General features: G+C 39.8%; 1 protein-coding gene across 1 annotated transcript in view; it reads right to left on the reverse strand.

The window, feature by feature from the left end:
- Positions 1 to 25,700, reverse strand: part of LOC137623430 (ATP-dependent RNA helicase TDRD9-like) — a 266,190-nt gene that overhangs the window by 28,055 nt on the left and 212,435 nt on the right. The window contains exon 12 of the mRNA XM_068354264.1: positions 451 to 582. Within this exon, the coding sequence (XP_068210365.1) occupies positions 451 to 582 (132 nt within the window). The remainder of the gene's footprint in view (positions 1 to 450; positions 583 to 25,700) is intronic.

Below are 25,700 nucleotides of genomic sequence, written 5' to 3' on the forward strand. Positions count from 1 at the left end.
TATCATGGCTCGTCTTTCAACTGCGCCGAAAGTATACCCTATAAATAGCGGAGGGTTTGTATCTACGTCGGAACAAACTCAAACTATAGAAATATTACACACAGATATCCCAAGAGAAAATATTTTTACACTGAAAAAATGAGATAAAAAACTAGAGATGATTTTTTGCCAATGACCACATAAATCTCAACAGTTTGCTTAGCTTTTTTCCCACGCCAATTCTTGGCCACTGCCTTTCCCAAATATCTCTTACCAGCAGATAAGCAAGGTTTTTACAGGTAATTTCAAGGAAGTGGGGGAGGGTGAAAAGACATGGAAAAGAGGATTTTTTCTTTATTTTATTTATAGGTCATCATGATGGCACTTCTACTCATTAGCTTGTTCTATTCAGAGGTAAGATTCATAGAAATAACAATCATGAATATATACTGTATATCTAAACCAGCTTACCTTTGAAAGATAAAATTCTTCAGCTCTGACAGCGTACCCCATTTGAATAAGCGTCTCATTTATTGAGTTTTTAGCGCTTCCATCAGGGGGAAGAAGATGCACTCGTACTACACCATGAACAACACTGTAAATCTAGAATATTAAACCAATTATAATTAATAATTATGTTCAAAATTATTGGTTTGGCATGTGATACCAAGAACATTATGTATTTTTAAAAATCCCTTTTAGCATTTAACACAAAATTATAATTTAGTTTGCCTTACAAACATAAAATATAACCCTTTTACCCCAATGGACGTACAGGTACGTCCCTAAAAACTTATCCCTTTACACCCATGGACGTACCAGTACGTTCCATATACTTATGCGTAGATAACAGGCCTTGGCAGGCCTTGTATTTGAAATACCCGCTTGACTGTTGTGATGTTGCTCCTTCGCTGTCTTGTCATCAATGTAACATGAATAAAAAGTTTCTCTGGGCCCCACAAGGGTCAAGATGGACCTTTAAATTTTCTTTAAAATATCAGCTGATATGTCATGTGCAGTAGGTTTAGGTTTCATAGCCATTTACACAAACATTACGAAAATAGGGCACTGTTACCAGTTATGAGTATTGTTTTGTTGTCCCTTCGACATCTTGTCATCAATGTAAGATGAATAAAAAGTTTTCTCTAAAAGAATCAGCTGATATTTCATGTGCATTAGGTTTAAGTTTCATAGCCATTTTTACGAATAATTACGTAAAATGGTTCTGTTGCCATGGTAACACTGTTTTCATTGTTATACGTTGCCCCGGGCCCCACAGAGGTCAAGATGGACCTTTAAACTTTCTGCTATGAATCAGCTGATTTTTCTTTGTATTAGTTTTGGGTTTCTTAGCCATCTATACAAATTTTATGAAAAATGGGCATTGTTACTGGTGCGGGACTAGTGTTTAGTTGTACCTTCGACATCGTGTCTACACTGAATATGAATAAAAAGTTTCCTTGGTCCCCACAGGGGTCATCAAGGACCTTTAAATTTTATGTAAAGGAATCAGCTGATATTTCATGTGCATTAGGTTTAGGTTTCATGGCCATTTGCACGAATAATTACGTAAAATGATTCCGTTATCATGGTAACGGTGTGTTTTCATTATTTTATATGTTGCCCCGGGCCCCACAGAGGTCAAAATGGACCTTTAAATTTTCTGCTATGAATCAGCTGATTTTTCGATGTATTATTATTTACACAAATTATATGAAAAATGATAAGCGTTACCCATGCGTGACTATTGTTTGATTGCTCCTTCGATATCGTGTCAACAAGGATGAATAAAGTTTCCCTGGGCTCCACTGGGGTCATGATTGACCTATAAATTTTCTGTAAAGAATCAGCTGATATTATAATTACGGAAAATGATTTCGTGACCATGGTAACGGTGTGTTTACATCTTCGCTATCATGCCGTTCGTGAGTGGGATGCATTCCCCGGATAGAGCGTAATGGACTTTAAATTTCCGTGTCTTGTGATTTAAAGGTCTCAGAGCAGCTGATTTGAGTTGCCATGCATTTTTCATGCTTAGCATAATTATTTATATATATATTTTTTTTTTCTATTTTGCCGAAACTTTCAGTATATTTTCATATATCTCCCCGATATCCTTGTTCCCGGCAAAAAGCGTAGGTAGAGCCGAAAGCCCGGGTGGATTGAGAACAACGACGGAGTATGTCAGTTCAACCCTTGCCTTGTGTTGGGAAGGTTGTGTGACTTCTCTTTGGTGCGTTATCCATCAATTTTGTGCTTTTACAGCCTATTCTAATAAGGGATAGTGGTTTATAACTTTTTAGAATATTCCTCTTTATTTGTGTGAAGGCGTTTGTTGGATAAAATGCCTAAAGATCAAGTAGGATCAGTGTTTAAGGGAAATATTCCCGTGAGTGATGGCATAGTGTCAAATGCCCAAACTACGACCGCAAACCTTAGAGGTGCTGGAGAACAAAGCGATTTCCATTCTCAAAATCCGATGTCTCGACATGGTTACTAGGTTGGACAGGGGTGGGCCTTGGGGAGGCTTCCACCCTTCATTGTAATTTTTTTTTGGCTATTTTCACATTTTCAGAGGGTTGGTAATGTGACTTTTCTCCCAGTATATATATATATATATATATATATATATATATATATATATATATATATATATATATATATATATATATATATATATATATATATATATGTTACAGTGAATCTGTATAATCAGGGAATATATATATTCTCTGATATTTTCAGGGAATGTGCATAATGTCTGATTCACTCAGAGGATATGTATATTCCCTGAAATTTTTAGTGAATATACATATTCCCTGATTATTCGGCCTTATTATTATACAGATTCCCTGAATCGTGTTTGGTATTAAAGAACAATGAAATAAATAGCTGAAACGATAAACAAAGCCTTGTTTTCACAATGTAAACTTGTATGGTATGGTAAAATAATGGAATAAATCACTAAAAAGAGTAATACACTTCAGTAATATTTTATTTATCACATAAAACACTTGGATCAAACAAAATTTATTATGAACAGAAAATAAAACTTGCCTGTCCCAAAATACTCATTTGAAATAAAACTAGTAAAAAAATAATAAGGATCGTTCTAATATCTAGAACGAAGCCTTGTTTTCACAATGCAAACTTGCATGACATCGTGAGTTGCATTTAACTTTCAGCTTAAAACATTTACATCGATTTGTCAGATAACGTTTTGAACCAGCACAGTTGCATTTGACGAAACCTTGACCACCTGACTTCTGCTCGTTCTAGGTTTTCCATGAACCATTACGAGATCAGGCCAAAGCAGTTTAAGTTCTGTAATAACACAAGCAGTAAACTCCGAGCCGTTGTCACTTTGTACAATTTCCGGTGCACCAAGTAAAAGAAAAATATCCAACAGCTGATACGCAACTTCTGCAGCACGTTTTGATGTGAGAGGTCTCAATTCACAGAACTTTGTAAGATGATCTTGGTAGACTATTATCCACTTATAGTTGCCTTGCTTCATCGCCTGCATGTCTACAAGGTCAACTTGTGATCTGGAGCCAAAGTTCTTTGTCAGAATAGGTCGAACAACAGTCCCTTTGGTTGTTGGTCGCTTACGTTTATGCTGACATTCGATGCACAGTGATTTGTAAATAGATATTGCATCATGGGTAATGTTGGCATACTTTTTAGATAATTCCTTTACCATCTTATCGCGCCCTCCGTGGCCAGTTGCAATATGAGCACGCTTAATAATGTCGAATGTATCCTCCAATGTAGCAAAATAGATACGATCTTCATTGGCAGTCCGTCTTCTAATCAACTTGAGAACATCACCACACTTGAGGATCTCATACTTCTTCAAAAGGTGATATTCATGAGGCGTCTTTTTGCCTGACTTGTCAATTTCTGTCAGTTCTGAAATAATTTCATTATACTGTTCTTTTGGAAGCAAGACAGATTTCTTTCCTTCACTTCTTTGGAATAATTCTTCCCGAAAATGTGTTTCTAAATCACGCTCAGTTGGATTTGCCATGGTGTTGACAGTAGGAAGGATGGCATATGACTGGTGAGTTAAACTTTGCTTGACCTTGTAGTGTTGAGGGGGTGGTATAGCACCGGGGTTGGAAGGTGGTAATTAGAGGGACTCCTACCATGGTTTGCTAGTTCAGTGGTTTAAACTGTGTTTACATTCAAGTTTACATTGCGAAAACAAGGCTTTGTTTATTGTTTCAGATATTTATTTCATTGATCTTCCATACCAAACACGATTCAGAGAATCTGTATAATAATAAGGCCGAATAATCAGGGAATATGTATATTCACTAAAAATTTCAGGTAATATACATATCCTCTGAGTGAATCAGACATTATGCACATTCCCTGAAAATATCAGAGAATATATACATTCCCTGATTATACAGATTCACTGTAACATTATATATATATATATATATATATATATATATATATATATATATATATATATATATATATATATATATATATATATATATATATATATATATATATACACACATATACATACATACATATATATATATATATACATATATATATATATATATATATATATATATATACATATATATACATATATATATATATATTATATATATCTATATATATATATATATATATATATATATATACATATATATAAATATATACATACATATATATATATATATATATGTATATATGTGTGTATATATATATATATATATATATATATATATACTGTATATATATATATATATATATATATATATATATATATATATATATATATATATATATATAAATATATATATATATATATATATATATATATATATACACACACATACATATATATACAGTGGAACCTCTACATACGATTGTCCCAACATACGAATTTTCCAACATACGAAGTAAAATTCGACCAAATTTCTGTCTCAACATACGAAGTGTTGCTCCAACATACGACGTAAACAATACGCTTACCCGTGGAATTTTCTCGAAAGCGTGCAGCGTACTGTAGTTTGTTGTTGACGCCGCTAGACGGCAGCACATCGGAGGGACGCCAATCGAGCGTCACCTTGATCAGTCCTCTCATCGCGTGCGCATCGTGTGGTTGTCCTCTATTCGCTCAGTTTTAACAGTTTTTTATCTTTCCTTTTCCGTGTTGTTTTCTGTGTTCCGTAATCATGGGTCCTAAAAAGCTTAGTTTTGGTTCAGGAAGTAGTAGCAGTGGTGAGAAAAAGAGGAAGTCTATGCTTTCATTAGAATTAAAGCAGGAAATCATAGAAAAGCATGAGCGAGGTGTACGTGTTAGCGATCTGGCTAAACAATATGGCCAGAATATGTCGACGATCTCGACGATCATAAAACAGAAGTCAGCAATTAAATCAGTGAAACCTTCGAAGGGGATCACGATTATTTCTAAACGTCGTAGCCCTACCCTTGAAGAGATGGAACGACTTTTGTTAATATGGATCAAAGACAAGGAGATTGTTGGCGATACGATCACGGAAACGATCATTTGTGAGAAGGCCAGCGTTATCTACAGTGACTTGAAGGCGGCGCGCTCTCGGGGTGACGCGGGGGAGAGTTCAGCCGATCCTACGACGGAGGAATTCAAGGCGTCTCGAGGTTAGTTCGATTAATTTAGGAAACGGACCGGGATTCATTCAGTTGTTCGTCATGGAGAAGCTTCGAGTTCGGACACTAAGGCTGCTAAAGACTTTGTTAAAAAGTTTGAAAGCATCGTGGCGGAGGAAGGTTACGTAGAGCAGCAGGTTTTTAACTGTGATGAAACCGGTCTGTTTTGGAAAGAGATGCCTAGTCGAATGTACATTACCACTGAAGAGAAGAAAATGCCTGGACATAAGCCAATGAAGGATCGGTTGACTCTTGCGCTTTGTGCCAACGCCAGCGGGGACTGCAAAATTAAGCCTCTGTTAGTTTACCATTCCGAAAACCCTAGGGCATTTAAAGCACATAAAATTAATAAAGACCTGCTACATGTTCTATGGCGTTCTAATTCTAAGGCTTGGGTTACTAGGCACATCTTTGTAGAATGGGTAAACGTAGTTTTCGGCCCTGCTGTCAAGAAGTATCTTCAGGAAAGGAATTTGCCTTTGAAGTGCTTGCTTTGTTTGGACAATGCACTCGATCACCCCCCCGGACTTGAAGATGATATCATCGACGAATACGAATTCATCAAGGTGTTGTATCTTCCACCGAATACCACCCCTATCCTCCAGCCCATGGACCAGCAAGTCATCTCTAATTTTAAGAAGCTGTACACCAAGCACTTATTTAAGCAGTGCTTTAATGTCACGCAAACCACCAACTTAACTTTGCGTGAATTTTGGAGGAGCCACTTCAATATCGTGCACTGCTTAAAGATCATTGATCAGGCTTGGGAGGGAGTAACTCGTCGGACCCTGAATTCCGCTTGGAAGCGGCTTTGGCATGATGCTGTTGCTCCCAGAGATTTAGGTGGTTTTGGCCCCGTGAATGAACCTGTGCTTGCCGCCGAGGAAGACGTCGAAGAGATTGTATCCCTTGGCAAGTCCATGGGTCTGGAGGTGGATGAAGATGACATCACCGAACTCGTCGATGAGCAACACGAAGAGCTCACCACCGAGGAACTCGAGGAGCTGCAAGCCCTGCAGCATGATGAGTTCCAAGCGCAGTTGAGTGAGTCGGAGGAGATCGAGGAGGTAGGCCAAATCTTAGGTATGGCGGAAATAAAACAGATGTTGGCATATCAACACGTTGTTGATTTCATCGACAAGCATCACCCACAGAAACTTCAGGTTTGCCGTGTTGTTGCGCAGTTCGATGATGTTTGCTTAACGCATTTTAGAAAAATCCTTAAAAGCCGTACAAAGCAACTTTCACTCGGTAGTTTCTTTAAAAAAAACTCTACTAAAACGGTCTAGTGATCATGATGAAAAGAAAGAAAGTGAAGCAATGAAAAGGAAGACCGAATCAAGTGAAAGTGATGAAAATTAAAAATAAGAAAAGAAAAATGTAAAAAAAATATAAAATTATAAAAATGAAAAAAAAAATAAGCTAAGTTAAGTTAGAGTTCACGTAGTAGTGTAAGTTATCGTACACGTTATCGTACAAAGTCACCGTCCCTACCTCCTCGCTGATCTTCCGTCTCCTCCTGCGTAGAACTCCCTACACCTGCGCTGGCCTGTCGCTAAGGTAAAGTGTTACATTACAACCCGTTTTTTTTTTTTTTTTTTTTCATTATTTAATTATTATTATTCTTTTTTAGGTTTGTAATATGTATTTATTATACAGGCATTGTATTAAGGATTTATTATGGGTTTTCAGGCTGAGGAACGAATTAAATCAATTACCATGTATTCTTATGGGAATATTTGCTCCAACATACGATCGTTTTAACATACGAAGTAGTTTCTGAAACGAATTAAGATCGTAGGTAGAGGTATCACTGTATGTATATATATGTATATATATACATAATATATATATATATATATATATATATATATATATATATATACAGTGAACCCTCGTTTATCGCGGTAGATAGGTTCCAGACGCGGGCGCGATAGGTGAAAATCCGCGAAGTAGTGACATCATATTTACCTATTTATTTAACATGTATATTCAGACTTTTAAAACCTTCCCTTGTACGTAGTACTGTTAACAAACCACCCTTTAATGTACAGAACACTTAATGCATGTACTACAGCACCCTAAACTAAAACAGGCACAAATATTAAAGGCGATTTTATATCATGCGTTTCCTAAACACCTAAAAAGCACGATAAAAAATGGCAACCAATGTTTTGTTTACGTTCATCTCTGATCATAATGAAGAAACAAACTCATTTAGTGTACACATATATGTATAGGTTAGTTTTTTCATCGATTATATTGATTATACAGTACTGTATGTTGATTTTTTTATTACCAATGTTTTAGTTTACGTATTTTTCTTAGGACTTCCAAATGAAATCTTTTTCTTTATGACGCCGCCTGAAACGACGGCGTGTACGCTCAGTAAACAACCACGCTCAGAACAAACAAGGCATTTAACGCGCATGATGATAGTGATAAATAATGATACAGTACATACAGTATTTACAGTAAAAGCATTTACAAAATATGTTACCTTACAAATATAAATTATACAGGATTGTATGTAGCAAAGCAGGAAAACAATTTACGAGAGAGAGAGAGAGAGAGAGAGAGAGAGAGAGAGAGAGAGAGAGAGAGAGAGAGAGAGAGAGAGAGAGAGAGAGAGAGATTGTTTTACGTACGTACAGTAAATGTAAATTTTAAACAAAAAAAATATGATAGGTTACAACATGTAGACTTTTAAAACCTTCCCTTTAACTTAATGCATACAGTACGTACATTACTAAACTATAAAACAGGCAGTAAGAATATTAAAGTAAAAAATAAAGATTGTTACTGTACTCACCACGAAAGAAGTTGAAGAAAAACTTGAATGGTGATGGCGATGAATTTGCTGCACAGTAGAAATGATGATGATGAAGCTGATGATGTGTTCTACTGTGCAGTCAATGATAGTATTTTACGTCTCTTCAGACGGAGGTGTCTTTTCCTGGGACACCTCTTCAACTTCTTCCTGGGAAACTTCTTCAATTTCTTCCGAAGGCGTACTAGCAGGAGGAACTGGCTCTTTTTTGCGAGGCTGGAAGAACATTGTGATCGGAAGTTGTTGCCGCTGCTTCTTTTTTCGATCCAAGAGCATCCTGTAGGGAGTCATGATGTCATCGACCTTGTTGGAGAATTGCATCGAGCGAACCATATCCTCGTCCCACTCTTGTAACATTTCTTTCGCCTCCTTGATATGGTTGCAGAACTTGGCAAGCCGTTCTAATGTTAAGCCCGTTTCTTCGACATTTTCTTGGGTCTCTTCCTGGGTATCACTCTCTTCCTCACTTGCCGATTTCGTCAGGTCTTCGAGGTCTGCGTCAGTTAGGGGCTGGGAATGGCAGTCCAACAACTCGTCGACGTCTTCAGTCGTCATGTCGCCAAACCCGTCACCTCCAATTATGGCAGCCAACTGCACAGATTTCCGTATTGCAGAGTGTTGGATTTCCGACGGAGTAAATCCCTTGTCGTCGTAAACAATATCGGGCCACAACTTCTTCCAGCTCGCATTCACGGTTGCAGGTTTCATCTCTTGAAGTGCCTTCTGAATATTCTGCAGGCACGTGGCTATGGTGTACTGCCGCCAGTACGCCTTCAAGTTGAAATCTTCATCCTCGTCATCTTGGGCAGCATCCACACACGCAACGAGGTCCGCCAAGGTATTCTTCGTGTAGAGGGCCTTGAACGCCCTGATAACCCCCTGGTCCATCGGTTGAATTAATGACGTGGTGTTGGGTGGCAGGAACTCAACCTGAATGCCCTCATGCGACAGGTCAGTTGCGTGTCCACCAGCGTTATCCATAAGGAGAAGGATCTTGAATGGCAAGCCCTTCTCTACGAGATATTTGCTGACTTGCGGGATAAAACACTGGTGGAACCAGTTGGAGGTCAGCATCTTCGTAATCCATGCTTTTTGATTATGCATCCAGTACACGGGAAGGAGATTCTTATTTTTATTTTTCAAAGCGCGAGGATTTTTCGACTTATAAATAAGCCCCGGCTTTAACAAAAATCCAGCAGCATTGCCACACATCACGAGGGTAACGCGATCCTTGAATGCCTTAAAGCCAGAGGCTTTGGCTTCCTCTTTGAACAGGAAAGTTCGCGACGGCATTCTCTTCCAAAACAAGCCAGTCTCATCCATATTAAAGACTTGTTCCGGCTTGTATCCACCTTCGGCGATAATATTCTTGAACGTCTGGTTCACGTAAGTTTCAGCAGCGGCAGTGTCAGCGGAAGCAGACTCCCCATGCAGGGAAACGCTTTTCAGGGCGAAGCGTTTCTGAAACTTCGCGAACCATCCTTTGCTTGCGGAAAAACGTTTCTGAGGCTGGGAATCAGTGGATGTCCCTGGTTGAGGATCATCTGCATCATCATCATCTTCAGCATGGTTGCCGTCGTCGTCTTTAGGTTCCTTTGCAGCAAAATTCTCATATAAACTCAAAGCCTTTGTTTGGATGGTGTTCGTATCCAACGCTATGTTCTTCTTCCGGCAGTCGGCAATCCACACAGCTAAAGCACCTTCCATGCGTACGATCGTTTTATTACGCGTTGTAACGACTCGCTTCGCTGATCTGCTAAAGGTGATTGCAGCCGTCTTTCTAATGTTCGCCTCGTCCTTTTTGATATAGCGAACGGTGGATTCGTTGATGCCAAAATGGCGGCCGGCGGCCGCGTAACTTCTACCATCTTTTAACATGTCGAGAAGCGTAACCTTCTCAGCTATCGTCATCATCCTTCGGTGGCGTTTAGGTTCACTACCAGCCTTAAGAGAAGCAGAACGCTTGGGAGCCATTACAGTAGGATTTACGTACAGTACTGTAACAAAAAGTTCAACTTAAAAAGGTCGCACACAGCACAGATTAAACTTCACAAACTTAAGAACGTCTACTCAGCGATACGCGGTAAGAGAAAGTGAACGATCCAGCCCCGCGAGAACTTTGATGCTGCGGGTAGAAGATGCGGGCAAAACACCAATCACAGGCTAGATAACAAAACTTGAGTTCTGATTCGTCATCTATCAGCGCTTGAACCAATCACAACCCGTCTTACAGTACTATGATGCGTTGGTTACTCATAGAAGATGCCCCGCGCATACTGAACGTACGTAGATTAAGTACAATACCGTAATAATAATAAATAATGATAATAATACTGTACAGTAATAATAATAATAATAATGATAATAATAATAACAATAATAATTTTATTAACAACAACAACAATAATAATAATAATAACAATAATAAAAATTTACGTACGCTATTTTACGCCTCTCTCTCTCTCTCTCTCTCTCTCTCTCTCTCTCTCTCTCTCTCTCTCTCTCTCTCTCTCTCTCTCTCTCTCTCTCTCGTACGCTTATTCGAAATGTGATTTTTGCAACAAAGAATATTATTGGATGCAGTACTGTACTACGTACGTATACATACAAAAGATTCATGGAAAAGAAGCACATCCATTACAGTACACACCATTCTAATATGGTATGACTGCATCTGATTTGCGTTTCATGTTCGATTTAATTTTACTACGTACTGAATTATCGTATGATCACATTCTCTTTTCGTGTTTTATTTCTTTCTGTGCTGAATTATATATCATATGTAATGCAATGAACAATCAGTAAGAGCAGATATTACTAATTACAGTATTAATGGAATTACAGGTAACAAAATATCGTATTTGGGGGTCTTCAGATTTCGCGGTATTTTCGAATTTTCCGGAAAATCCGCGATATGTATATATATATATATGGGTTATGGAAAAACCCCGCGAAGTGGTGAATCCGCGATTGTCGAACCGCGAAGTAGCGAGGGTTCACTGTATATATATATATATAATATATAATATATATATATGTGTGTGTGTGTATGAATGTTTTCATCTTATTTCAGGTATTCTATAGAAAAATGGGGGATCAAAGCCGAATGCAATGGCGTAGTAATCCTATTTCTGGGCGAGAGACCTGTGCCGCTCCGTGAAATGCTCCTTTTGCATCATTTCTAAGGTATATAACTGCTATGAATTACCAAAGAAAAAAGTTGCATAGGAATGCCAGGGTTGAACCCAGCTCGCTCACCTATATAAGGTGTCGGTATAATACTGGGGCGTGATAAATCACAACCAGAGGTCTCGCACCATTTAGATATCTCCTCCTCAATATCCCCGTTACAACGAGGTGCCGTTCAACACCCACCACTGAATGCTACTACCACCATCTCAATCCACGCCAACTACGTTACTCCTCACAGCACCCAAGTTTGGGCCCATTCTAAGAGGGAAGTGGAGGGAGGGTTCACTGGGCGGCACAGGTCTCTCGCCCAGAAATAGATTTTTCCTTCGTCAAAATCCCTTTTCTGGGCTCCACCTGCGCCGCTCCGTGAAATAGTACAAGACAAATGGTCCCAAAACTTGGAACTAACACCTGAGGGGAAAGTAAATTAAAGACAAAATATAAAAAAACATGGTTTTATTACAAAAGTAAATAGGGATACTGAAACCCAGTGAATGAACCATTCCTTATAAGGAAGGATAGAGGGATAAGTAACAAATACATAAAAAAACTTCCAAACTATGGAAGGACAAGGAAAATGTAATGTACAATAATAAGTTGAGATCAAAATGTAATTTACGATCCTGAAGGGAAAAAACAAACAAAATTCAACTCATGGGAGAGTAAGGCTATTTACAGACATGATAAAATAAGAGTGCACCTGAAGGGTGCATCTCAGGTGTAAAACAAAACCAAAACTAAAGTAAGGAAAATAAGTAAGGCAAGTAGAAGGAAGTAGGCTTGCAAGACCTGATTATGAATTAGTACTTTCAGGAGGAACCACATTCCCTGCTGCCACTGTAGCAAATTTTAGGGCTTCCAAAGGTTTTAAGTAGTGGCGTTTAAAAACTGTTGGAGACTTCCAGCCTGTATATTTCGTAAGTTCATCAAAGTTCATGTGGTGAAAGTAATTAATAGATGTAGCTACGGCTCGTATATCATGAACGTGAGGGAATGATTCAGGGTTAGCCTGTTTAATGAAATACAGAATCTGCTGTCTGATTCCTTTCAGGGTGATGGTTCCTCCATTTTCTCTAATAAATAAGAGCCCTGAGGACTTAATGGAAGTTCTATTTAAATAGGCTTTCAGAGTGTTTACTGGACATAAAGATGGATCCTGAGGAAGTGGAACAATCTTCCAGGGGGACCATCTGTTCTGGGGGTCCTCATTTTTCGCTAAGAACCTTTTGTCAGGGGAAAGTAGGACTTCCCCTGACGAGAGAAATTCAATATGACCTGGATTTCTAGTCAAGGCTGAAAGTTCTGAAATTCTGGAGCCAGAAGCTAGGCTCATTAGGAACAAAGTTTTCCTTAATAATGGAATGTAACTACTCGTTAAGAGTATCAGAAGCCAACTTAAGGACATCATTCAGAAACCAGGAAACTGAGCTAGGCCGAGTTGATGGTTTCAATCTGGCGCAGACTCTCGGGATTGATGAGAAGTATGAATCTGTAAGGTCAATATTAAAACCAATATGGAAAATCTTTTTCAAGGCTACTTTAATTGTAGTAATAGTACTGGCCGCTAGGCCTGATTCAAATAGAATTCTAAAGAAGGTTACTGTCAGATTCATAGTCATCATCTCAACCTTTGAGTCCCTTAAAAACTTTGCAAGTTTCTTAACAGCCGAATCATACTGTCGAAGGGTAGATTCCCTTTTATCCGATTCTAAAAATAGGGTATTTTGAGGATCAATATCTGCACCTCTCTGAGCAGCAAGTTTCATGAAGTTCATAAAGTTAGGGCACTGAATTTTTCAGGAAGCTAACACATTGCGAGTTTGTACTTCTTGTGTTAGTATTGGATTGGGTATCTGTCGAGGGTGGAGACCCAGTTCCACCAGCAGGGGAAACCAGTTGCTCTTGGGCCAGTTGGGGGCTACTAGAGCAACCCGGCCCTTGAAAGTTCTGAGTTTGTCTAACACTTTCATCAACAGATTTATTGGTGGGAATAAATAAATTCTCTCCCAAGTGTTCCAGTCCAGTGACATTGCGTCTGTGGCGTAAGCCCGAGGGTCCAGGTTGGGGGCTACGTAGCACTCTAGTTTGTGGTTGGACTCTGTTGCAAACAGGTCTATCTTGAGACCCGGGACCTGAGACAGGATCCATTTGAATGATTTCCGGTCCAGTGACCTAGTCGTCCTTGAAAGTGAGTCCGCCACTACATTTCGTACTCCCGCTATATGGACCGCTGACAGATGCCACTGGTTCGATGTTGCCATGGAAAATATTGCTAACATCACATGGTTGATGTGACTTGACTTGGAACCCCCTCTGTTTATGCAGTGGACTATGACTTCGCTGTCTAGAACCAATCTGATATGTTGGTTCCTGGCTGGACCCAGTCGTTTTAGGGTTAGGAATACCGCCATGGCCTCTAAGACATTGATATGGAGTTGGCGGAATACTGTCGACCATAGTCCTTGGACTTTCCTGTACTGGGAGTATCCCCCCCCCCCCCAGCCTGTTAAGGAGGCGTCTGTGTGAATGACGAGTCTTGGAGGTGGATATTGTAAAGGAACGGATTTTGCCAGATTTTTTACCTTTGTCGATGGCTGAAGTCTTTTCCTCAGGATTGGTGGAAGTCGAGCTCTTTTGTCTCGATATTTCTCGTTTGCCCTGGAGCGCCATACTCTGTTGATATCTTTCAGTCTGGCATTCAGTAATATATCTGTTACCGAGGCAAATTGGAGGGCACCCAGGATTCTCTCTTGATTTCTCCTGGACGTCAATTTGTCCTTGAGAAAACGTCTTGTGATCTTTGCAATTTCTGTCCTCTTGGCTGTTGGGAGACGTAGCGTGGGAACGCAGATCCCATTGTAGTCCCAGCCATTGAAACTTGGTCATTGGGACTAGGTGAGATTTCTTGAAGTTGATCTGGAACACCAACTATTGTAGGAATTTTATCACTTTGTTTGTTGCCGTGAGGCAGTTCTCGACGCTGTTTGACCAAATGAGCCAGTCGTCTAGGTAAGCTACTACGTATTTGAATTCCTTGGGTTCGTAATTCTTGGATTACCGTCTCTGCCAGTTTGGTGAATATCCTGGGTGCTATGTTGAGTCCGAATGGCATTACTTTGAATGCATAAGCTTGGTTGCCTAGTTTGAAGCCTAGAAACGGACGAAAATGCGACCTTGAAGTTTCAAGTGTTTTACCTCTTTGATTGCATTCTTTTGTAATAGATAGTTTGCATATAAGACTAGCTCCTCCGTTGGAAATTGATGGAAACTGGTTGGTGGGGGGGGGGCCCTTCTATCCAACTCCACCCCAGACCTTTGGAAATTATACTGAAAGCCCAATTGCTGAACGTCCAACGGTTTTGAAAGGTGTAGAGTCTTCCTCCTACCCGAGAGTTCTCAATGATTACCTGCGGATTTACCTCCTCGGCCTCGAGAAAGGGTCCTTCCGCTACCTCTGTTGCGAAAAGTCCCTCTCGCACCAGAGCCTCTGGCGCGTTGGTAACCCTGGAACGCACCCTGGGTTTCATAGTTGGGGTTAAAGGCAGGGGAAGTAGCATAAGAAGTAGTTGCTACTTGGGCCTGAGGAACCAACACATATTGCTGTTGAGGTTGTCCTTTTGAAGTGGAAGGTGTTACCGGGATAGTCTGAACTAGTTGTTGCGACTGCCGGTTTTGGAAGGATTGGAAAGGTCCTACCTCAAGATTGGTTGCTGGCAGGCTCGAACTTGCGTTTGGGGACTAGGCCCCACCGAGCCTTGAGGCTCTGATTTACTCTGGTAGCCTCGCTGAGGACGTTATTGACGAGATCCTCCAGGAATAAGTCAGGGCCCCAGATTGGGGCTTTAATGAGCTTGTTAGGTTCATGTCTGATAGTGGCCTCAGACAGGACGTGTTTACGGCAACGACGTCTGGCCGCAAGGAAGTCATAGGCATCAGACAGCAAGGTCTGAAGCAATGACTTTGTCAGGACCTTAAAAAGGGGTTCCTCTTCGTACATGAGAGAGGTCATTTCAGCCATTGTAGCTGAGTTGATAGATCTACTCAACCGGGCCCGAGCTTCAAACTCGAGACGTATCAGGGACTCAGGAAGCCTGGGAAGTCGTTCACTGAACTGTGTGGAAGCACAGTCAGCGCTTAGCTTACCCGCTGTGAACGTGGCTGGGGCGTTAGTCCAGCACTCGTGGTCTCCCGGGAACAGGAGGGAAGTCAGGTCCGTTTCCCGCAGTTGTGGTAACGGCTTGTCCTCGTTAATGGCTTGAGTGGCAAGGTCCATCATCTTTGTGACACACGGAGTGGGGGTTTGCTCGTCTACCACGAACATCGTTTAGGGTCCGGACCCAGGTGGACTGAGCCCGTTCCTTTGGGTAGATCACGGTCTCCTTAGGAACTTTATCCAACCGTACCAGAGCCTCCTCTGTTAGGCGAGCAAAACCGGGGAAGGGGAACTGGAGACCCGGCGGGTAGACCTCAAAATCTTCAATAGGCCGGGTGCCACATCCCTCGATGGTTAGCATACCATCCTTGAAAGGGGAGTGCAAGGCCATTCTCCACGGGTTGCTTTTGACGAACTCCGGGAGCTTAGAGGCATCCGGGATAACATGTTGTTGTTGCGGCAGTCCCGAACGCATGAGGCTCTCAACGAGACTCGCTTGGTTTTGTACCCTCTCAGTGAGGGACGTCATCAGGGAACCAATTTGGTCCAATAACCGGCTCGAAAAGGCTTCCGGATCGAAGGAAGCCTCCGGGATCTTAGTTTTTGAGCCTGTCTTCGCTCTCGACCCATGAGAGGAAGAAGAAGCTACAGCTGAGTCTTTGGAGACTCAGGCAGACGAAGTTTTTACAGGTTCAGGGGATTTGGAAGACTTGCGGGTCTTCAATAAGGGACAACAGGACGTGGCCTGATATCAGCCTCGCGTTTCCCTGAGAACCCCTGAAAGGAAGATTAGCAGAAGAGGTAGAAAAACTCGGGCTAAGGAGAGGAATCTTAGCCCGGGACCCACCTGCCTCTCCAACCTCCCTACTTAGCTCTGGCTCGTCGAGAGCCATAGGTTCAATGTCGAGGTTGATAGCCGCGACGTCCTCCACAATCGCTTCTCCCATCACTTCGTGGTCCTCAAACAAGAGCAGGGCCTCGGTGATCTTCGTAATGATGGGGTCTGCCACATCCTTGGGGACCGCAGCTGAGTTCTTAGCGTTAGGGTATATCAGGGCACACATTTCCTCGGAAAAGATGTAGGGTTTCTTCGCCTTGACGTTGCGGGCAAACCCGCCGACCCAGACCTAAAGGGTCGCCAAGGAAAAAGTCTTAGAAGGCTGAGAGCTTTGAAAGAGAATAAACCGTTACTAATAACCAAGTGACTTCGGCGAAGGAAGTGTAACATGTAGACCTGTAATGACAGGGACACTTACCGAATCCGAGGTAAGCGTGGAGACAAGCCCGTAGCAGACTACGCAGTTGTCTGGATGCCAGACGATCAAATCATCCACTTGGAGAGCGCAGTGAGCAGGCGATCTGCAAACATTGTGGCCGCACGCTTGTTGAAGCACGACCGCACATGCTGTCATCTGACAGCAGACCACCTGTAATAATAAAGATACATAAGTATCCCATAGTAGGTTAGAATCCCAAGGGGAACCCGGGTGCTCCGGGTACTAAAATTAGACCGGCATAGAACCGGGATAAATATTAAGAATAACAATCCGAACCGGTATAGTAATCGGGGTGGAAAAAACTTAGCATAGTAGTAATTAATAACAGAGTTAAAACAAATCCGTAATTCGTATGATCATTCAATAAGAGTATTGTCACAAAGGGGAGATATACTATCCCGTCGGTACCGGGGAAATATAGAATAAAATTAAAATAATAGTGACATGCTTATTATGTTGGCTCCGGGGAGACAACTGAGGTGGACCCAGGGATCACAATAAATATAAGAAAAACCAATAAATAAAAGCTCTAACGCAATTTCCCCACTAACAAAAAGTCTACATAATAGTAGAGACCCAAGGGATATGGTACGTAACGAAGGGAATCATGCTGAAGAATACCCAATAAGCAACCGAAATCCCCCCAGCCGACCGATGGCCAATCAGAACGGCGGGGGAAAAAGGGCTACGACAAGGCATGTAAGTGAGCGTACTAGACTATAACCTAGACAGCTGTTCTCGGCTCAGACAGAGGGAAGGAGTCAGTAGGTATCCCGGGGGAGGGATGAGTAGGGGAGGGGGGGAGGCTGGGGAATGAGAGGACTCGACCCGAAAGGCAAAACAGCCGACTCCAAAGTCTCTGCGAGACGTGAGGTATCCCTGGAGGGGGATAAGGGTATGCGGGGCCATACACCAATAGAGGGAGGGTATAAACTCGACCCGTAAGGCAAAACAGCTGACTCCGAAGTTTCTGCGAGACGTGAGGTATCCCTGGAGGGGGATAAGGGTATGGGGTGCCATACACCAAGAGAGGGAGGGGGAGGAGTCAGCGAGAACTAGCCAATGGTGGCTCGAGGCGATCGCGTGGATGGAGGAAGGACAGGAGTACAAACCTGTCCAAACAGAACCACGAGATAACAAAACGGAATGATCATATACGGATAATAAAAATAAAGTAAAATAATGTAACATGACGAACTAGGTTATAAGGCATGCACAAGCTAAATATAGGTAGTAAGAGAGGGACGCAGGGGAAATGGCAGGGAAAGAATGAATAACAAAGCCGAGCCCTCCAGCGCGGGTAGGTACCGAGCTGGACAGGGGGGCCAACACAACTTCTAGATCGGGTAGATGCCGATCGGTAGGATAACAAAACTAGAATAAAAACTGCCAAGCGAGAATCCCACTCGAACTAAAGGCGTCAATCTTAACAAGGTGGTAATATGAAATAAAAACTTAAATAAAAAACACCATAACGCGGTAATAAAACCTTCTAGGTATGTGCCTCGAAGGGTAGCAAGCAAGCCAAACCTGAAGTTCAAAGGCTATGATATGTAACAATATCAGAATAGCAAAGTGTTAATCGGTAAAAAGCTCCAGCAACAGGTTCAAAACGAAAAACAATTAGTATAGAAGACTAATTGTTAGGCGTTAAGAACGAGCGAAAGAGGTAGCAAGGCAACATGGCCACCGCGGAGCGGGGCCATCGGAACCGAGAAAAAACGAAAACTCTAATAAAAGTAAAAATAAGGGCAATGCTACCTCCAAAGGCTCAAAATTCATAGATTTAGTACTTAACTTGGATGAGGAAGCTTGGGAATCCGACATCTCGCACTAGAGCAGGAGAAAACACCGAAATACACAGCCAAAAAATCACAACAAACAGACGTGGTGATGCTATGAAAAAGGAGTGATGTAGTTGGCGTGGGTTGAGATGGTGGTAGTAGCATTCAGTGGTGGGTGTTGAACGGCTCTCGTTGTAACGGGGATATTGAGGAGGAGATATCTAAAAGTTGCGAGACCTCTGGTTGTGATTTATCACGCCCCAGTATTATACCTACACCTTATACAGGTGAGTGAGCTAGGTTCAACCCTAGCATGCCTATGCAACTTTTTTCTCTGGTAATTCATAGCAGTTATATACCTTAGAAATGATGCAAAAGGAGCATTTCACAGAGCGGCACAGGTGGAGCCCAGAAATATATATATATATATATATATATATATATATATATATATATATATATATATATATACTGTATATATATGTATATGTATATATGTATATGTATATATCTACTATATATATATATATATATATATATATATATATATATATATATATATATATATATATATATATATATATATATATTATGCATAGACAATTTCTTATAAACAATTTATTCAGCTATAAAATGGTATATAATAGTTTCTAGTTAGAAGAATGAAAACAGGAAAAAAAATACCAGCCTTGCAAAAACTGTAAACCTGAATTTCTTTAGCGCAAGTAACGAAAATCGGAGATTGCAAAAGTTTCTTTCTATTGGCCATACCTAACGTATTCCTAGAGTAATTTTATTGTTTTTTTTTATTTTGAAAAACATTCATTGTAATTTCTTATGACCTGTGTGAAAATAAGGATAAAGCAATGTAAATAGTGGCTATCATTAGGTGAATTTAGGCGATGACGAAATTTTCTATCTTTTATCGTATACATTCCGATACAGCACAAAGAATTGTCATCACAAAAACTTGAAAACCATACCATCTTATAGACAATTTATTCAGCTTTAAAATGGTATATAATAGTTTGTATTTAGAAAAAAGAAAACAGGAAAAAATAGTAAGACGTGTAAAAACTCTAAACGTATATTTCTTCAGCGCAAGTAACGAAATATAGGTTTTCAGTTTTTGCAAGTCTACTATTTATTTTTCATGTTTCCTTTCTACCAACTACAAACTATTACATACCATTTAATAGATGAATAAATTGTCTATAAGATGGTATGGTTTTCAAGTTTCTATGATGAGAATTCACTGTGCTGTATCGGAATGTATACGATAAAAGATAAAAAATTTCGTCATTGCCTAACTTCGCCTAACGATAGCCACTATTTACATTGCTTTATCATTATTTTCACACATGTCATAAGAAAGTTCAATGAATGTTCTTCAAAATAAAAAAAAAATAAAAAAATTACTCTAGGAATAGGTTGGGTATGACCAATAGAAAGAAACTTTTGTAATCTCAGATTTTCATTACTTGCGCTAAGGAAATTTAGGTTTAGAGTTTTTGCACGTCTATTTTTTTTTCATGTTTCCTTTCTTCTAACTACAAACTATTATATACCGTTTTATAGCTGAATAAATTGTCTATACGATGGTATGGTTTTCAAGTTTCTGTGATGAGAGCTCTTTTTGCCTTATCGGAATGTATACGAAAAAAGATGAAAAATTTTGTCCTCGTCTAACTTCACCTAACAATAGCTGCTATCTATATTTCTGTTTTCATACTTTTGATAACTATATAAGAAACTTCAGTCATTTTCCAAAATAATGAGACCAACCTGACCTCTCTATGATGGAAATTGAGGCTGTCGGCGCGATCTGAAAAAATATGTAAAAAAGCCATTGAAAATGTAAAACGCCTGGGGGTAAAGGGATGGGAAGTTCCAAATACCGCGGGGGTAAAAGGGTTAAATTAGTTCTCGAATACTCAAAATGATGCCTATTACTTGAAGCATATGACAAATTCATTGGACATATTGCTAGCCACCTAGATATTGATGTCTCATATGATTTAACATCCCTTTTTATAAAATAATAGTTTCTAAGACACGAATACATGAGATGAAAGTGCCTACAGTTTGTCAAATCATTACTACTCTCTACAAACAAAAGACTTCAAAGGTAACAACTACTAAGACAGGCACACACACTAACTGGACACATGGATCAATATTTTTAGAAATAAAAGCAATATAGCTTCCAAATATAGAAAATACTAATTCTCTTCAGGGGTTAGGTCACTTGATTTTTGTTTTAATTTGTCAAAATGAAGGACAAAAAAAGAAGAAAGGAAAATGAATGGCTCCACCAAGCATTAAAACTAATAACAATGACCACCAGAAGGCTTGAATGCTATTGCAGTTTAAACCAAGGATCCTCACATGAGCTACAAACATAGTTAAGATTGACAGTCTAGGTTTAAAGATTAGAGAATGAATTTGAGCAACAAAATCGTTTGCAAGATTTCTAAAGCAATAGAATCAAAACGGCTCAATAAGTCTCCCTTCAATTCCTTCACTGTTATTTCAGCTGTAATTTTTCAATCTGCAGATAATAGGCATGCTGATACTAAGCAGAAGAGAACTTATTCTTATAAGGTTCAAGCACAATCACTGTAGCCAAATCTGGGTCCTTATGATCGAAGTTTCTCCTGTAAGATGAGTAATGTCAATCTGAGCTTTAGGGGTTGCTTTAGAAACTGCACTCTTAACGTATTATAATATTATTAACGTATTATAATATGTACTGTAATAACTCGGTTTACGATTAACTTGGAATATGTTAATTTCATTATCTTCTTCTTTGTCTGCATCTTTTCCTACTTTTACGACCATGAAATTTCTTTTTGGTATAAATGCATTGCATCGGTCTGTGAGCAAAAATTTTCCCCTGTATTCGCCTTTTTGTGGAAAGATACTTAAATTTTCTTGTATAAAAATAAAATTATTTATCTTGCTAAATTAGTATTTTCTTGATTGATAATATACAGTATCCATTTTCAGTAAAAAGTACATTAAGAAATGTTCTGATATCTGTCGAGTTCATATCATATGTCTGGTGACGTCGTATAACCGGTGGAAAGCGACCAGGCAACACAGTGATTTCCTACCAATAGGCTAGCAATTAGTATTAGTATTCCCATTATTGAAATATCAAGTAACGATAAAAAGTATTTTTTGAGTCTGTATCAGTTACGAGTACCAAGTAGCTTACTGTAGTGTAAATATGACTCTACGCTAATATTATTTAATCTCTGATAACTGAATGGACAAATATTTATTTAAAAATAATATATTTCCTTTTACAATGTTAAAATGAAATACTTTTGCTTAGTAAGTTAGTATTTTCTTTAATTTCTTGCACAAAAAAAAAAAAAAAAAAAAAAAAAAAAAAAAAAAAAAAAAAAAAAAGAAAGGATAAAAGAAAAGGATTTACATATTTTGCGAGTCATTCTCTGTAGAGTTTACGTCATGAGCCTTGTGACGCCAAATTTCTGGCGAAAGCACACTGGCAACCCAAATGATTTCCTTTCGGCATGTCACAAAGTAATCTTATTACAGAATTCCCATCATCAAAACAGAGTAACAAAATTGAGTGTTTTAGTGGTCTGTATCAGTACATACATAAATATACCAAGGCACTTCCCCCAATTTTGGGGGGTAGCCGACATCAAACAAATGAAACAAAAAAGGGGACCTTTCCTCTCTACATTCCTCTCAGCCTGACAAGGGAATCAACCGAGTTTGGCTGGTACTGCTAGGGTGCCACAGCCAACCCTCGCCTGTTATCCACCACAGATGAAGCTTCATAATGCTGAATCCCCTACTACTGCTACCTCCGCGGTCATCCAAGGCACCGGAGGATGCAGCAGGGCCTACCGGAACTGCGTCACAATCGCTCGCCATTCATTCCTATTTCTAGCACGCTCTCTTGCCTCTCACATCTATCCTCCTATCACCCAGAGCTTTCTTCACTCCTTCCATCCACCCAAACCTTGACCTTCCTCTTGTACTTCTCCCATCAACTCTTGCATTCATCACTTTCTTTAGCAGACAGCCATTTTCCATTCTCTCAACATGGCCAAACCACCTCAACACATTCATATCCACTCTAGCTACTAACTCATTTCTTAAACTAGTTCTCATCCTCACTACTTCGTTCCTAACACTATCTACTCGAGATACACCAACCATACTCCTTAGACACTTCATCTCAAACACATTCAATTTCTGTCTCTCCATCACTTTCATTCCCCACAACTCCAATCCATACATCACAGTTGGTACAATCACTTTCTCATACAGAACTCTCTTTACATTCATGCCCAACCCTCTATTGTTTACTACTCCCTTAACTGCCCCCAACACTTTGCATCCTTCATTCACTCTCTGACATACATCTGCTTCCACTCCACCATTTGCTGCAACAACAGACCCCAAGTACTTAAAATGATCCACCTCCTCAAGTAACTCTCCATTCAACATGACATTCAACCTCGCACCACTTTCCCTTCCCGTACATCTCATAACCTTACTCTTACCCACATTAACTCTCTTCTTCCTTCTCTCACACACTCTTCTAAATTCTGTCCCTAATTGGCCAAGCTTCTCTTCCGCGTCTGCAACCAGTATAGAATCATCCGCAAACAACAACTGATTTACCTCCCATTCATGGTCATTCTCGTCTACCAGTTTCAATCCTCGTCCAAGCACTCGAGCATTCACCTCTCTCACCACTCCATCCACATACAAGTTAAACAACCACGGCAACATCACATATCCCTGTCTCAGCCCCACTCTCACCGGAAACCAATCCCCCACTTCATTTCCTATCCTAACACATGCTTTACTAACTTTATACAAACTTTTCACTGCTTGCAACAACCTTCCACCAACTCCATATAACCTCATCACATTCCACATTGCTTCCCTATCAACTCTAGCATACGCTTTCTCCAGATCCACAAACGCAACATACACCTCCTTACCTTTTGCTAAATATTTCTTGCATATCTGCCTAACTGTAAAAATCTGATTCATACAACCCCTACCTCTTCTAAAACCACCCTGTACTTCTAAGATTGCATTCTCTGTTTTATCCTTAATCCCATTAATCAGTACTCTACCATACACTTTTCCAACTACACTCAACAAACTAATACCCCTTGAATTACAACACTCATGCACATCTCCCTTACCCTTATATAGTGGTACAATACACACGCAAACCTAATCTACTGGTACCATTGACAACACAAAAACACATATTAAACAATCTCACTAACCATTCAAGTACAGTCACACCCCCTTCCTTCAACATCTCAGCTCTCACACCATCCATACCAGACGATTTTCCTACTCTTGTTTCATCTAGTGCTCTACTCACTTCCTCTCTTGTAATCTCTCTTATTCTCATCTCCCATCACCGGCACCTCAACACTTGCAACAGCAATCATATCTGCCTCCCTATTATCCTCAACATTCAGTAAACTTTCAAAATATTCCGCCCACCTTTTCCTTGCCTCCTCTCCTTTTAACAACCTTCCATTTCCATCTTTCACTGTCTCTTCAATTCTTGAACCAGCTTTCCTTACTCGCTTCACTTCTTTCCAAAACTACTTCTTATTCTCTTCACATGAATGACCCAATCCCTGACCCCAGAGAATAGTTCAACTTACCGTAAGTTTAAGAAAAAAAAAGTCTGATGACATCATATTTCTGGCTGAAGACGAGTGGCAAATAAAGTTATTTCCTTTCGATGCATTACTAATATTCCCATAATCGAAACATCGAGCAAGGATACAAAGAATTTCTAATAATGTCTAAAGAAATATGAAGATTTAACAAATTAAAAAGAAAATTGTGTGTGCCTGTGTGTTCATATGAAAATCAATGCTGATGTAATATTCAGAAAGAGAGAACGTCTTCATATGATGACTAATGCTGATGTAATATTCATTGTTAAGATATTTTGAATAAGAAAATAATATAAACAATGCTATGTGCGCATAAACACAGTACGGTAGCTTGACCTTGGGATCAGCTATTGCCTAATGAAAGTAAAACCAAGTAATTGTCGAATATTGAAATGCTCCCGAAATTGAAAACTAGCATAAAAATGGAGTTTTTATGATAAAACAAAGTTTTATGAATACTTACCTGGCAGTTATGTATATATAGCTAAGTCTCTAACTTCCAGCAGAATTTATTCGAAAATCGCAGCAACCGCCTTGTGGTGGTTGTGTGGTTAAGTGGTTAACAACCCTTACAGCGAGGTACCTGGAATCATTCCCGTTTTCTGTTCTTCAGATTATCTTTGCCCGACCTGTCTCCTGAGGGAAGGTGGGTGGGCTTTAAAATATATATATAACTGCCAGGTAAGTATTCATAAAACTTTGTTTTATCATAAAATCTCCATTTTTATGAATAGTACTTACCTGGCAGTTACATATATATAGCTGATTCACACATTTGGAGGAGGGAAACAGACAGTAAACATCGTTGGGGAAACAACAAAAGAGTTGTAAGAGAAAAAACACCTTGATTCCTTACCTGCTAAGGTAGCTGACTTCAAAGATTACTGCCTCTAGAGTCGCTTTCCCTTAGGAGTGTTCAGCCAGGAGTGGACCTGCTATGCTGCAACCAACTCAATCAAGTCTGTCAAAGGGGTAAGACCAACAACTTGACTAGACTTCAGAAACTACCTTCGCCCCATATAATAAAAACCTGCAACCTTACTAAAACTAACCACCTAACCTTGCGGAAATAGATAAAAGCTATCTATCTGGACTGAGGGAACCGTACCACAACACGAGGTCCTC

The sequence above is a fragment of the Palaemon carinicauda genome, chromosome 30 (assembly GCF_036898095.1).
Source record: "Palaemon carinicauda isolate YSFRI2023 chromosome 30, ASM3689809v2, whole genome shotgun sequence".
Classification (NCBI taxonomy): Eukaryota; Metazoa; Arthropoda; class Malacostraca; order Decapoda; family Palaemonidae; genus Palaemon; species Palaemon carinicauda.